At 40.4% G+C, this 16,158-nt stretch overlaps 2 protein-coding genes across 2 annotated transcripts; both read left to right on the top strand.

Annotated features, from left to right (window-relative positions):
* Window positions 1–2,656: 2,656 nt before the first annotated feature.
* On the top strand, window positions 2,657–3,445 carry LOC308282069 (cilia- and flagella-associated protein 300-like; the record flags this gene model as incomplete). The annotated part of the gene is made up of 1 exon (XM_080722414.1): window positions 2,657–3,445. The coding sequence occupies one exon, from the start codon at window positions 2,657–2,659 to the stop codon at window positions 3,443–3,445; it is 789 nt and encodes a 262-aa protein (XP_080578540.1).
* A 5,691-nt stretch (window positions 3,446–9,136) lies between these two features.
* On the top strand, window positions 9,137–15,619 carry LOC308282068 (GTPase IMAP family member 9-like; the record flags this gene model as incomplete). Its single annotated transcript, XM_080722413.1, has 3 exons — window positions 9,137–9,173; window positions 9,303–9,975; window positions 15,487–15,619. 3 exons carry the CDS (start codon window positions 9,137–9,139, stop codon window positions 15,617–15,619), a joined length of 843 nt encoding a protein of 280 aa, XP_080578539.1.
* Window positions 15,620–16,158: the final 539 nt, after the last annotated feature.

Below are 16,158 nucleotides of genomic sequence, written 5' to 3'. Positions count from 1 at the left end.
ACACAAATCTGATTACATGTTTGTCATATGTCAAACCAGAATTAATGTATTGTAGGAAATAGCAAAGCAAAGAATGACAATTTGCAATTTTTCATTTAACGTGCACAATGACATGTCTTTATTGCACACTCTTCAATCATACTCACAACACACAACAAGCACACAGCCCCACTTCCTTGTTTACCCCCAAAACCCCCGAAAGTCACTGCAGTATAGCAATTCAGTAGTTACTGATCAATTAAAGTTTATTTACGGCTATCGGGATACTTGTGCCGATAGTCCTGCACAATTTGCAGCAAGTATTGGAGTTGGGACTCATCTTTAGTAATGAGACCACAATATTCTTGTATTAGGGCAACCCCACGCTCTGCATGATCATTGACAACATTCATCGCCTTCACTACAGCCAGAGCTTCTTGGTAGTCCACCCTGGGCTCCCACTCATCGGGATCAACGTCAAGGAAGTCATTTGGGAGATCCATCATTTTGAAAAGCACTTCAATGTTCTTCCTTGCAATTGTTCCAAGGTCAACAGTAATTCTCTTCATATGCCACTGTTCATGATCTTCATTTCCATCTTTCATGGCTCTCACCATCAGCCTCTTCGTTTGTGCGCTCACTTGACTGTCAAACAATGCAAGTCCGACGATCTCTGGAGCCAAATACCATAAGTGATTGGAAAACTTTTGAGAAGCAGCTTTAGACACCTCAGCATTTATTGATGAATATTCCAGCAACCATTTTAACAGCTGCCAAGTCATTTAGTGGAGCGCTGACAGCAACAGGTGCCATCATCCATGCCTTCACATAATTGCAAACTGCAAAAATGCACAAATCCATGCATGCTTTTTCTTCCCTGAAGGTCAGTTTGAATTGGCCATGACACATCCAGATCTTCATACAATAAATAACCTTTGCCATCCAACGGGCATGATGGGTAGCTGGAGCTCTGAACCGGATACCTCGAGCAGCGAGGTAATCGGTTCATCAATAAATGCTGAGGTGTCTAAAGCTGCTTCTCAAAAGTTTTCCAATCACTTATGGTGAACAGGGCATATGAAGAGAATTACCGTTGACCTTGGAACAATTGCAAGGAAGAATATTGAAGATTTTTCCCACGGTGCTTTGAGTGGGAGCCCAGGGTGGACTACCAAGAAGCTCTGGCTGTAGTGAAGGCGATGAATGTTGTCAATGATCATGCAGAGCGTGGGGTTGCCCTAATACAAGAATATTGTGGTCTCATTACTAAAGATGAGTCCCAACTCCAATACTTGCTGCAAATTGTGCAGAACAATCGGCACAAGTATCCCGATAGCCGTAAATAAACTTTAATTGATCAGTAACTACTGAATTGCTATACTGCAGTGACTTTCGGGGGTTTTGGGGGTAAACAAGGATGTGGGGCTGTGTGCTTGTTGTGTGTTGTGAGTATGATTGAAGAGTGTGCAATAAAGACATGTCATTTTGCACGTCTTTGCTTTGCTATTTCCTACAATACATTAATTCTGGTTTGACATATGACAAACATGTAATCAGATTTGTGTTTAGATTTGCAAGCTTAAAAAATATAATTTCTGTGCTTAGTATAAGAATAATGTGTAATGTATAACTTAATGTGCCTGCAGTGCAATTCGATTTTGACCAATAAAATGTACAATCTTTGACTTGATTGAGCTACCTCTAAATATGCTTGAAATTCAACCAAATTTTAACCAAAGCAGTTTTTTGTACATTGGAACATAATTGGGGGGTAAGACTCAAGAAAATCAAAAAAAGGTAAATTAAGATCCACCCTAAAAAAATGTACACATCCCTCCTCAGATTGAATCAGCTCAAGTCCAAGCACTAATATACATTTCTAGCTCAAAGAATGTGTAAGTATTAGGATGCCAAAAAGGTGGAGGAATAAAGAATAAATATACATTGGGTAGGCTATGGCTTAAGCGAGCCCACACTTACCACTGTCTGTGGATCATGCCACTGCAACATTTCAATACACTCACTTGCATGAGCGAGTGACACTTAAAACAGCTAAAATGGATATTTGCGTGAAATAGGACACAAACGACTGGAATGTCATATAGGCTAAAGTAGTCCTTTAATCAGTTACTTATTAAGTAAGTTGAATCCCAACAAAGCAAGTTCATTTTGTTCATATTTGTCAGACTGCATGGGGTTGACATGAAACCAAAACATTGAAAAGAGTGGTATATTCTGACATAATTATGAAAGCCTGCATCTACAGTAGGCCTATCTCACATTGTTATGTGTAGGCTACCCCATCATTTGGTTCACTTGCTGCCTTTCTGCCCACTGGTGTGTGACACAGTTTGTTTCTATTGTATGTGTCACTTGATCCCAACACAACAGAGCTTTGTGAGGGAGGTGCCCCCCCTACTGATTGGACCATTGGACTGCAGCAGGTCACATGACCTGCAATGTTTACAGCTGGTGATGTCATCAGTCTTTGGCATCCGTTGCCATGGTGAGACTTTGTGTTGGTGAAATACAAGGGAAGCCGAGACAAAACCATGTCAATTTAAGACTTTGTGGATACCTGGCCGTAGGCATTTTATATTTAATTTCAATTTAGCTGTACTTAAGACATTTTTGTTCAGATTTAGCCACTTTTTGAAACAAAGTAACAATACTACAAATGGCCGAAGTGACGTGCACATTTGAGCAGAAGTTCTCCTTCACTCCTCTAGAAAAGACCTTCTCCTTCCTACAAGACAAAGACACTTTACAATTATTCCTGAAATGGTCCATGTTGGGGAGGATATCGGCCCAGTGCTACAGCTTTGACCAGAGGTTCTACCCTTACAACAGCAAAGACTTCACGCAGGACTTTTTCAAAGACCCCAACGTGGTGGCCAGCCTGAGGAAGATAGAGGCCAGAGCCTGGGTTCCTCTGGACGGCCCCGTGGTGTCCGTGGAGGTGGAGATGGTGCCGTGCACCAAGGTGTCCACGGAGCTGTTCGACCCGCTCTACGCCAGCGAGATCGTGAGGTCCTCTGGACACGTGCTCAAGTGCTACCACGAGGTCTACCCCGACTACGACGAGCTCAGGCAGATGCTTGAGGACGAGGACAGCGAAAACTACCACGTCATTGGGCGAGAGGAGCGTGCAGAGTTCCTCTTCCGCCTCTTCAAGCACCTGTGTCTGGGAGGGGAGCTGTGCCAGTACGAAGACATCATCTCTCCCTACATTGACACGGCAAAGCTCATCTACAAAGACCTCGTGAGCGTGAAGAAGGACCCGGAGACCAAGGAGATCGGCGTCGCTTCCACGGTGCTCAAAGTCTGCGCTCACGACGCGTCCGGCCGCTGTTACCCGGCGAGACGAGACCAGGAGCAGACCTTTGCCTACATGATTGTGGACCCGTTCAAGCGGCACGTGTGTCTGTTCTACCATTGTTACGGGGTGGGAACTGTCACGCTGTGATGCGTGACAGGACCCAATGTTGCACTAGTCAATGTCAAAGATGGGAGAATGATGTCTGGTATAAGCCTGTTTCCTGTTTCCTAAAGACTTTAACACTATATACTTGGTCGACTCGGGTCCCCCAGGCTCTATAATTGGTTCCCTCCTTTTTTCCTTTTTATACACCAAAGGTCATATTTTCATCCATGCTAAACCCTAAAGTGCCTAAGCCCCTAAACTTCTTTGCCGTTTTTACTATTTTGAAAAAACATTTTAAAATACTTCAAATAGCCAATGTACATCGACACGTTGTTAGCTTGTAGGTCAGCTATTTGAAATATTAAAAAAATATATATCTTTCAAAATAGTAAAAAATTGCAAAAGAGTTTAGGGATAAGGGGTAAGGACGAAAATAATGTAATATAAAATGAGCCTGTTGTTTGTGTGGTGTTGTTTGTTTGTTTGTTTGTTTGTTTGTTTAATGGCAGCCGTTTTGTCCATCTGTTCTGTGAGGTGTCACTACGTTCCCAGGGTCCTATGTTCTCCATCTCCAGTGTTCTAATCTACAACAGTGCCCCAGGCCTCCATCGGGGGATTTTCACTTCCATTTCACAGTAGGCCTACTTTGGCGGGACGATCCCAGTCCGCTTTCACGTGCAGTGCCACTGCCATATGGTACATACTTTTACATGTCTGTCTTTTGAGTCAAGGGAGGCCAATGCCAGTGTGAATTTAGGTGTATCAATTAAATCACAAATGTTAATTCTTTAACTGTCTAACTGTCTGTCTGTCTGTCTGTCTGTCTGTCTGTCTGTCTGTCTGTCTGTCTGTCTGTCTGTCCCTTTTATGAATGTCCATGTGTATGGATATCCCTGATATCCCTCATCAATTTAACATTCTAGTACTGATGTCATATGCTGGCCTTGGAGGCCAGTGTAGTTGAAGTACTCTGACTGTGTATAACTGCACAGTAGTTTTCTATAGTAATGTATTTAACTTTATATCTAATCAATTGCGCTCGAGCTGGGCTGAAACTGTGCCAAAATGTGGGATCATCAGTCATAGACATGCCATAAATGTGTCAGATCTATGTCATAGTCGACAACTGACGTCAAAGATGACTGATGTCAAAGGTTGGCCCCATTAACTTTTTAAAGTCCTTACCTGTTCGAACATATGTGCATATTTAGAATATGGGGTGCATGTGCACATATTAGGATGATTTAAAGAAAGTAACTTTGTAGTAGAATTTGTTTGTGTTATCCTTTTAGCCTAAATGTCTTAATGTACCTTGTCCTGTTTAAATTTTATTGCAATTGGAAATTGCGAGTGTGGTTGCCGTGACACGAATCACACTTGCAAATGTCTCTGTATCTGTCTGTCTTTGTCCCCATTTGAGCGCTGCCAACCATTCCGTCCTTGTCCCTGTAAAGGCCCATTCCCACTGGGCCAGATAAACAGATGAAAAATATATTTTTCCATTCAAGTGGATGGTAAGATACAGATAAAAAATGTCGGTCACAGATATTTTTTCTAGACATATTACTTTGCTTATTGTACTGATGTATTACCTGCTTACTGTGAGTCGCTTTGGATTAAAAGTGTCTGCTAAATGCCTAAATTGTAAGTTGTAGACAAGTCATAGAAGTAATAGATTCTTATTTATTTTAAATCATAACAAAATACCTTTCTGTTTGCTGCTGCCTTTTATTGAGTTATTCTTCTTTTTTTGTATTCTTTCTCTTCTGCACTGTAATTGTATACATATATATATATATATATATATATATATATATATATATATATATATATATATCAATGCAATGTAGAAATGTAAAGCACATTGAATTGCCTTTCTGTTGAAAGGTGCTAGTATACAAATACATTTGCATTGCCTTTCCTTGCCTATAGGCCAAACATGTATACAGTATATTGCTGTTGTCAACTGAGACCAATGACAGTACACCAGATGGAAATTACGAAGGTTGGTGTAGCCCTCTCCCTTTTCATAGAGGAAATAAAAGACCCTTGGTCCAGGCAATACAAATAGTTTCTGATGACATTTCCTTGCCATTCAGTTGCTTAGTATTTTCCATGCATATAGTTTAACACTTTATTAACTTCAAGCACATCAAGCCGGTGCATCTGAGGCAGCAGGAAATGTTTGTGCTTGGCTTGTAGCCCTGCTCTCATACAGGATGGAGGAGGTAGACATTTCTAACCACATGAACCCTATAGCATGAGCATCCATATAAGGCGATTCAGCAACAATAGGCAAACATTCTGGCAAAGATTCACCAACAGTACATCAACATTGATTGATTGATTGATTGATTGATTGATTGATTGATTGATTGATTGATTGATTGATTGATTGATTGAAGACTTTATTAGAGTTTGCATATATACAGTTTCATGACAGTAGAGTTCACTGGTACAAGGTCAACTAAAAGGATACCTCAAAAAATATTTTGGGCTTGATTCAATTAGGGTCCCTTTTTAACACATATAACATAGAACGACAGACAAATAAAACACAGTTCTATGCAGAAGAAAAAGTTTTAAAACACAATGCAAAATAAATGGTTACAATAGAAAGGTCAGGGGGAGTTAAGGAAAGGCTTTGTTTTCTTTTACCAGTTTCTAGTAGCAGTCGCCTCTAAGTGGCTTTTCAGTGCCGTTTTAAAGGTAGGGATTTACACTCCTTTAAGGCCTTCGGTAGGGCGTTCAACATTTTAGCAGAGAAGTTCACACATTTTTTTTTTTTGCCAAATCTGGGTTGGACGTGATCTGTGGAGCTGCCTCTGGTGTTGCCATTGTGAATATCCTAGAGGTGTAGTCAAGTGTATCTTGTACACCAGGCCCTTTGCAAGATGCTGTACTCTGCCAACTACCGTGAGCCACCCCACGCTTAGAAAGTGATTAGCGGTAAGGTGAGCCCGAGATGGAAGGTTAAGCAGAAGCCTAATTAGTTTGTTTGGAGCCTTGTTTCAGGGCCTTTTTGAGATGTCGCGATACCATATGTGGACTCCACAAAACACAAAATAAAGGCGACGCACCACCAACACATTCACACAACTGCAAGAAAACATCAAGACAACGACACTGGTCTTAAAATCATACAGTGTTTGTTTTTCCAATTGAACAAACTTTGACTCAAGTGGGCTTGTGTTTACTGAACATTAACATTTTGTTACCATATAGTACCAAGGCAGGCAGCTGCATACTTTCACTTTATACTGTAAGCAACAGTTTTCTTCTTTTGTTTGTTTTTCCAACCCCTCCCCCAAGCTTCAAAGTAATCTTTGAAACGTTCTACATTTGGCCTACCGGTGCAACCGGTACATCAGATCTTATCCACTGACAGCATTTATAAGAAATGCTCTGACTTCTTAAGTTTCGTTTCTTAGGAAATGGCAGATCTCTGCCTCCTCCCACTGAAGGGATCCCAAAATGTAAGCTATAAAAGGATGGAGACAGACAATCAGAGATGTATCAGTGAGCAGCTGGTCCTTGTTGATGAAGCTTCATAGCCTGTTTATAATTCCTTTTTGTCTCCAGACCTAGCCTGCATTAGGACTTCAATATTGAAACAGGTAAGATACTGAGACCTCTCTGTAAATACAGTACAGTACTTGTACAGAAAACATACTTATAATGCATTATAATCTGTATAATCATAGTTATAAGGACATATACATATTCATAATGTGTCATAACAATAATATAACAACTTTAAGTAATAGCTGATTCCTTGGTACCTTCTTTCATATGGTTTGGGAGTGTCCCAATGTTTCCTCATTTTGGAATATCGGTGCAGCTAAACTTTCGTTACTTTTGGAGATTGCTATATTAAACCTTCGCCATCTGTATTCATTTTAAAGGATGTGTCCCAGCTATGCGTACAGTACACACAAGCATCTTCTTTGCTGGCTTAACAGCAACAAAGAAGATGGTGGCTACAAGATGAAAACCTAAACATAATTTATCATTTCGTCAATGGGCTTTGCCATTTTTCAAGTATATTTAGAACGATCAATGAATCAAGATTACGTGGAGTGAGTAAGGACAACATTATTTATGGAGTCGCATTGCACCAGGGGATGAATCTGTGGGCCCCTGGCCTCACTTTGGACACCCTTGCCTTACACTGACTTTGCAGGTTTGCTTATTCATATACAATATTCATATATCATATATTTATATACATTTAAAAAATATTTTATGTTTTTCTATCTACTCCTCCGACTCAACACTCCCTGCTGACAGGTGTGAACCCAGCCCATAGGAATAAATGTAGTGATAATTATCACCCTCCCCACCCGGCTTCCCTCCCCCAAATGATGTTTGCATAGTTCTGACAAAGCCTAATGCAACACGGTGGATTCGAACCCACAACATAGGGCAGGGACTTTACAGCGCTTGCTTTTGTTGTGTTAGTTTCATGTTGTGTGTGTGTGTGTGTGTGTGTGTGTGTGTGTGTGTGTGTGTGTGTGTGTGTGTGTGTGTGTGTGTGTGTGTGTGTGTGTGTTTTCTTTTATTGTGCTAGTTGTATGTATCATTCTGTTACCTGCCCCACATGTTGTCCAGTTTAGGCACCGCCTTTAGTTATGTGTCAAATTATATCCTGTCCTGTCCAGTCCTGCCATCACTGCAATGAGGGCAGGTCACAGAATTGGATGAGTAACCAAATCCCCTAACGGTGTACCATGTACCCCGGCCGCATGAAACATAAATAAAGTATATTGGAGTGCATTTCTATACATACAGGAAAAGAACAAATATCAAAAACTTGTAGCTTGGGTGCAACTGTTGTTTTTAGTCAGCTCACACAGTTATAGTTAATATTACTGCAGTGCAAACCACAGAGAGGAGATGCTCACCTGGCAATTGCCATGGAGTGTTAACTGCCTAAACAAAAACAAATGGTCTTCAAATATATTATATCATAAAATAATATGGATTTATAAGAGGAAAGGTCTGGTAGGTCAGGTGCTTTGTTGATCTCTGTGTGGGTGTTGGTGTACACGTGCGCGAGTGTGTGTCAAACACGTATGTGGTGTGTGCATGTATGCCTCGCTGTAAAGGAGTTTTGATATAGAACACAGAGAGAGCATACAACATGCCTTCATATTACAGTACAGCAGATTTGGGGAGAGCCCATTCACTTGACCTATAACTCAGGATAACCGTACTTCCAAGAGAGTCCCCCCGGTGCCAAGCACCATTAACGGAGAGGTGGTTGAGCTCGTGGATAACTACAAATTCCTCGGAGTACACCTGAATAGTTCAATGGACTGGTCGACAGTGCAACTAGCGGCCAATCACAGGAAGCCAAAAACAAGTCAGACATTTTTTTACTGTGGGTACACACATTGCTTTTGTGAAGAGAAATACAAATGTGTTTTATACAGACTAATGTTGCACCAATGCATATGTAGCTATGAGGAAAGGGATGTGAATTGGCCAACCAAATGAAATCCAATAAATGTACCCTCTGAAGTTTAATTTATCACGCAATGCTATAATAATTTAATAATAATAACAATTTTGTCGCAATGCTATAATAACCTGTAAATTCTTACTGAAATCCTGATGAGACCACAGATCGATACAATGCATTTACTCAATTGACCTCTCTCTCTCTCTCTCTCTCTCTATCTCTCTCTCTCTGAAGTAAGAAACAACCTAAAACCAGTCATGAGTGCAGTCATGAGTGCAGATTCAAGAAGCGAGAAGGGAGAAGTCGGTATGTATCTTGTCAGGAAATATGCTTTTATATGTTTTTATTACATCCAAACAGGCAAACAGAATGTAATGTCAATGTTTTGCAAATATTTATTAGGCTACACATAACCATATCATTTTAATCCACTAGCTCTCATAATAAATGATGAAGACCTTCGAATTGTGATGGTTGGGAAGACGGGAACTGGAAAAAGCAGAAGTGCAAACACCATCCTGGGTCATAAAGCTTTTAATTTCAAGCTTGGAGGTCAATCTGTGACAGAGAGCTGTGAGAAGGTCAGAGGTGAAGTGAATGGTAGAAAGGTCTCTGTTGTTGACACGCCCGGCTTGTTTGACACCAAGTTCACCCATGAGCAAACCATCCAAGAAATCAAACAGTGCATTTGTTATGCTTCTCCTGGTCCCCACGTGTTCCTGATTGTGATCAAAATTGGAAGATTCACAGAAGAGGAGCAGAAAGCTGTGCAAATGATTCGGAAACTATTTGGTGAAATGTCGACTGGATACACCATGATCCTCTTCACTGGTGGTGATGATCTTGAAGACGAGGATCAAACGATTGAAGAGATTTTGGAAGACACTCCAAAACTAAAAGAGTTTGTCAGAGAATGTAAAGGTCGCTATCATGTCTTCAACAACAAATCCAAGGATCGCTCTCAGGTCACTGAGCTGCTGGAGAAAATCAACGGCATGGTGCTGAATAATGGAGGAAGCCACTACACCAATGAGATGTTCCAAAAAGCAGAGAGAGCAATAGAGGAAGAGATGCAGAAAATTCTTAAAGAGAAGATGGAAAAACTAAAGTTAGAATATCTGGGAAATGTTCCGTCAGAAGAAACAAATAGAATCGAAAGAGAATCAAGAGCACAAGCTGAGAAGTCGAACCTCTTCCTTATCGCAATCGAAGTTGCAATGGAAATAGCGGCAAGAGTGGGAGAGTTCATTGCGAAAGTGATAGACAAAGTAGGGGAGGCATTGGTAAAAGCAGCAGTGGACACAGTAACTGAACAATGCAGTATCCAATGAATAACAAAACTTCTGTGAGACATATCTTATTGAAAAAATTTGATATATGGGTTCGTACTAGGATACTCATACTAGTATGAGAATTTTTTTAAGATTTACGCAAAAAAAAAAAAAAAAAAAGGGTTGGGCAACTTGGGCACAATTTTATGAGAAGTGCACGAAAAAGAAACTGTAATGTAAAATAAAAAAAGAAAATAAAGTGTGTAGACATTCATGTTTGGAAAATTGATTTTCTTTTTTACGCTTACACCAGAAATGATTGCTACACAACAGAAATTATTGCTATACTTAATTATCACAATTGTTACTTTTCTCACTCCAATTGAACTCACTTGTAGATCTTTGGATTGAAATTTGATGTGTAAATGTTGAACTTCACTTCCTCTTCTAGGGCAGCTAGGCTCAGGGGCGTCACACCAAATTCTGGGCCCTGGGTACAAGGCTTCACTGCGGGCCCCCCATGAATGTTAACTATTGAAAAATAGCAGATCTACAAGCTCACAGCACGGCACCGAGTGCCACGCTGCAAGCTTGTAGATCTGCTATTTTTGAAAAATTGTGAAAAAGTGTGCAAGAAACCCATGTTTCCATGTCAGTGATGCTCAAACTTTTTCATGTGAAGGACCCCCAAAATGATATGAATTTGGCCACGCACCCCCATCTCAAAATATTTAGTTCCAGGGACCCCCCAGAAGCAAAATTTGAGTTACAAATGTTCACTTAAAAAATACATATATTCAAAGATTTGCGCACATTTTCACGACTTTTCAAAAATAGCAGATCTACAAGCTCACCGCGCGGCACTCGGTGCCGCGCTGTGAGCTTGTATATCTGCTATTTTTCAATAGCTAAAGTTACTAGGGCCCCTCCACCTTGGGCCCTAGTAACTCAGTCCCACTTTCCTACCCCTTGTGACGCCCCTGGCTAGGCTACAGACCAGTGAAACTATTATGATCATAATTAAGCTCCACTCCACTCCACTCCAGTTCAACCCAGATTTGGCTCAAACAAAGGGTAATTCTTTTTCTCCTGCTATGCCACAAAGGAGTGTAAATCCGTACTTTCCTTTGAAACAGCTCCGAAAGAACACTTACAGGTAGCCCCCCCCCCTACACACACACACACACACCTTTTTACTGTACATATTTTTATTTTTGATTTCTGACAGTTATATGTTTTGCATAGAGTACAAAGGACCCCAATGTAAACCACATAGTGGGTTTACATCTATAGACCTTATATCTTAACTGTAGCCTACTAATCTTGTGCTTTATCAATCAATCAATCAATCAATCAATCAATCAATCAATCAATCAATCAAAACGTTTTCTCAATAAATTGATATGAGAATTTATAGATGTGTGATGTGTTGAGTTATAATGATATATTATGTTTATGGGTAGAATATATTTGACTTTTGGTCTAAAATACAGTACGGGAAGTAGCTACAGTGCACATGGTTCCAGCTGTGTTTTGTTCTTGCTTTGCTGGTCCATCACTGATAAATTGCAGGTGTGTGTGGCTGCTGCTACTCGTGTTTACTTTCTACGCTACACCAAGTAAACATAACTCTATTAGAATCGTTGATCATCCGACATTAGGTTAGCGTGACCTTATTTGATGCCTACGTAGTGTACAGCAGGTGTTTTCAAAGTGGGTGACGGGGCACCCTGGGGTGACGGGGCACCCTGGGGTGCCGCGACGGCAGTCCAGGGGTGCCGCGAGATAATTTGATAATATTTGGAATTTATTTGGACACTTGAAAAAATATTTAGTATCATTTTAAACTTGAAGTACAAAGTTATTTTCAGTCAGTTCTAACCAAAATGGCTATTATCTCAACGTTTTCCTTGCAACATAATCACTAAAATATTGTCACTGTCGGCCGTGTCGGGTAGAAACCTTGTATCTCCATGTTTCAAATGTGTACGTCTTTTGGTAAAGCAAGGCCCTGCTTCATCATACAAGACTGTTGCACAAAACTAGTGAAAACAGCCGATCTACAAGCACACAACGCCTCGCATCGCCAGGCGTTGTGTGCTTGTAGATCTGCTGTTTTCACTAGTTTAGTACATTTTATAGATGATAAATACAAAAGGTTTCCACCCGACAACGACGATATGCTATAAATATAAGGTGCAAACAGAGCTTTTACTCTTTGTTCTTAATATGTAATTGTGATTTAATAACAGAATACATTTCATAAGCAGGATATATAGTAAGGGGAACATAAGAAAATCTGCGAAGTAAATCGTTACCAAGAAATGTCTTCACCAATGTGTTTCTAAAGGTGTGTAATAATATGTACTAAAAGGTTGAAATTCAACTCCCGGGGGAAAAATGATTTGTGTTTGTGTCCCATTAACTTTACTATACAGGAAAAAAACACAAAAAATAAATCTGCTTTAAGTAACATGTGAGGGGTCTAACTAGGGGTTTTTCATGATGCTGAATCCATTGCAAGCATTTGTTTTGCACGAAAAACATTCCGTGGGCTACAAATGGCCCCCAAAAAAGGTGAAAAGTGATGATTCATCACTAAACCATCATTTTGTGGGTCCGATTTTAGCCCAAGGAATGTTTTTCGTGCAAAACAAATGCTTGCAATGGATTCAGCATCATGAAAAACCCATAGTTAGACCCCTCACATGTTACTTAAAGCAGATTTATTTTTTGTATTTTTTTCCTGTATAGTAAATTAATGGGACACAAATACAAATCAGCATTTTTAAAAGGTTTCCCCCGGGAGTTGAATTTCAACTACACACCTTTAGAAACACATTGGTGAAGAAATTTCTTGGTAACGATTTACTTCGCAGATTGGTCAAATATCTTATAAAATCCCCTTACTAATATTGTAAAGTAAAGTTACATGTTCATTGTCAGTGTAGACAAGTTCCAATAATACTGGTATGAGTTTCAGAGTTACAGATATCTGAGATAAGCCACACTACTGTGTTTGGCCTAAACTTCCTCAGTAAACATGCTGATTATGACATTTTAATGCCGCAAACATCACTTTCCTTTAAACCATGCATATTTTTGGTAAAACTGAGACGTATGCCTTCATTGGTGTGCAAGGGTATTTTTTAGCTTTGATGTAAATTCATTTCACCAACGAACCGAAGACGGACAACTGATGCTCTATATTATTTGCTACAGGTAGTATAAGGATGTCCATATTCTGAATCTCCAAAAAGAGGACACTCTACCCGGCATAATGAGTCAAAAAAAAGTATTAATATAATATTAAATAACTATTTTTTGACCCAGAAATATTTGTACTAGAAACTATATGATGTTTGCCATTCTGTTTTAAATTATCCGGGTGAAAATATTAATGACAACATTTCTAACATTTTCACCATTTCTGCATCTGGAAGTTAGGCACGAAGCCTCCCCACCCTTCCTCCGTCCTTATCAGTACATTTACTTAAGTACAAACAATTTTCCAATTTCCAATAGTTAACTTTTACTCTACTATATCCTGGATCCAAATACTGTACTTTTACTCCACTACAATTATTTGAAAACTTTAGTTATTTACTATTTAATAGTTATTTACTTTGTAGGGATTGATTATTATTACAAAACACTATTGCAATACCCACTTCAGCCCTATACATTTCTGCCATTTCAAATTAGCCGATCTGCAAGGTCACAATGCATTCTGTACTTTCACTTTGCTACATACTGTATGCAGTATGTATTGATACTTTTACTTAAGTAGCCCATAGCACTTAGCGTAGCACTCGCCTACCCTCAATGACCATACATGAAAACTAGATAGCATTTGTAGGTTATATATAAAGTGTTTTACTGATTAGGTGCTAATCTACCTAGTTATTTCTTTTCTAGATTGATATTTCTATGCAATTGATGTATCGATGTTGATGTATTGATGGATTACCTTACTTATTGATGTATTACCTTGCTTATTGTATATCGCTCTGGATTAAGGATGTCTGCTAAATGCCTAAATTGTAAATTGTATTCTAAGTAAAACAAATGTATTACTTTTTCCACCACTGGTGCTTTGCAGCAGATCAGGCATTTGCCAGAAATGTTCACGGGCAGAAAGATAGCATGCAGCTTTCTCCCTTGTTACTGTGTCTCTGTCTGACAATGTTTATTGTTCAGTACACAAGTTACACAACCCCACTTAAGGCTTCCTGGTCTAATCAACCAATCATTCAAGCTGATTGTTTTGCAGCCATGGTGACTTGAGGCCTTGAGGGTCTGTGTTGGGAAAGCGGATGCATCTGAAGCAGCAGGAAACTCTTTTCCAGTGGCGTAAAGTAACCAAGTACATCTATACTATAATTTTGCGAATGTCTGTCTGAGTGAGTGTCTGTCTGTCTGAAACAGCGTTTCTCCTCAGTGGCTGGAGCAATTGATCTGAAATCGCATCACCATTAGCATATGAACACACCTGACATAACTGTGAAGCCCGTTTGTCACTTTCACAAATCGTATGCTGTATATTAGCATTTTTATGTTGTATCTACTATCTATTCTGCATCTAGCATGAGGCACATCTATTCTGCATCTAGCTTGAGGCAAAATGTTTAACCAGCTCTGTGTGTGTGTGTGTGTGTGTGTGTGTGTGTGTGTGTGTGTGTGTGTGTGTGTGTGTGTGTGTGTGTGTGTGTGTGTGCAGGCAGGCGGGTGTGTGTGCAGGCGGGTGGGCGGGCGGGCTGGGGGGGGGGGGGGAACACTATCTCTGTAGCCATTAAACGAAACAGGTTTCTTACATTGATGCTCCTACATCATGCAAGCACCAGTTAAAGTTACTTTCCATCCCTCATATACTGTGTGCACAGTGCACATCCCATAACCCACACACTGCACATCATTTTGGAGCTAATATCTTTGAACGGGTAAGGGCTAGTTTACTTAAAGGAGTAGTTCACCACTTTTCAACCTGTCTTCATATAATAGTGTGTGTGTGTGTGTGTGTGTGTGTGTGTGTGTGTGTGTGTGTGTGTGTGTGTGTGTGTGTGTGTGTGTGTGCAGGCAGGCGGGTGTGTGTGCAGGCGGGTGGGCGGGCGGGCTGGGGGGGGGGGGGATTGGGGGGAACACTATCTCTGTAGCCATTAAACGAAACGGGTTTCTTACATTGATGCTCCTACATCATGCAAGCAGCGCCGCATGCGATGGTACGGCCACGTCAAAAGACTCCCTCCTGATCACCCTACTCACGCTATCCTCCACTTCCAACCAAAAGACGCTGGATGGAAACGCCCCCGCGGTGCTCCCCGCACGCGATGGATTGATGCCGTCACCAGGGACCTACACCAAATGGGCCTGTCGCTGGATGAAGCCGAGTCCCTAGCACAGGACCGACCCAAATGGAGAAGAATGGTGAAGCTGATTGGCTCTACGCATGACGTCGCCCCCGACGCCGAGCAAGAGAACTGATGATGATGACATCATGCAAGCACCAGTTAAAGTTACTTTCCATCCCTCATATACTGTGTGCACAGTGCACATCCCATAACCCACACACTGCACATCATTTTGGAGCTAATATCTTTGAACGGGTAAGGGCTAGTTTACTTAAAGGAGTAGTTCACCACTTTTCAACCTGTCTTCATATAATAGGTCCTCACTAATGTTCATGATAAAATATCACAATTTTTTTCTACTCAGTCCAAGTCTCCTAGGAGAGCTGTGGGAAGTTCAGAATCCATCGTCTTGTGACATCATCATTTTCCAACAAAAAAAAAATGTAATCAATATTTTTTTAAGTATTTAATTTTTATTATCGCGAGAACAATGGCTTCCACTTTAAAATTGCAACTTTTCAGGAATAGAAAGCCTGCAATTTCTATAAGCTGGATTGGCAATCGATGATGTCACAAGACGATGGGTTTCTGACCTGCCCACAGCCCTCCTCTGAGAAAAAAGAAAAAAAGAAAAAAAAGAAAAGCTATTTTTGAGTGAGGACCAATTATATG

The sequence above is a fragment of the Nannobrachium achirus genome (assembly GCF_963921795.1).
Source record: "Nannobrachium achirus genome assembly, chromosome: 3".
Lineage (NCBI taxonomy): Eukaryota > Metazoa > Chordata > Actinopteri > Myctophiformes > Myctophidae > Nannobrachium > Nannobrachium achirus.
The sequence above is the reverse complement of the archived record's forward strand: the minus strand, read 5'-3'. Positions and strand labels throughout refer to the sequence as shown.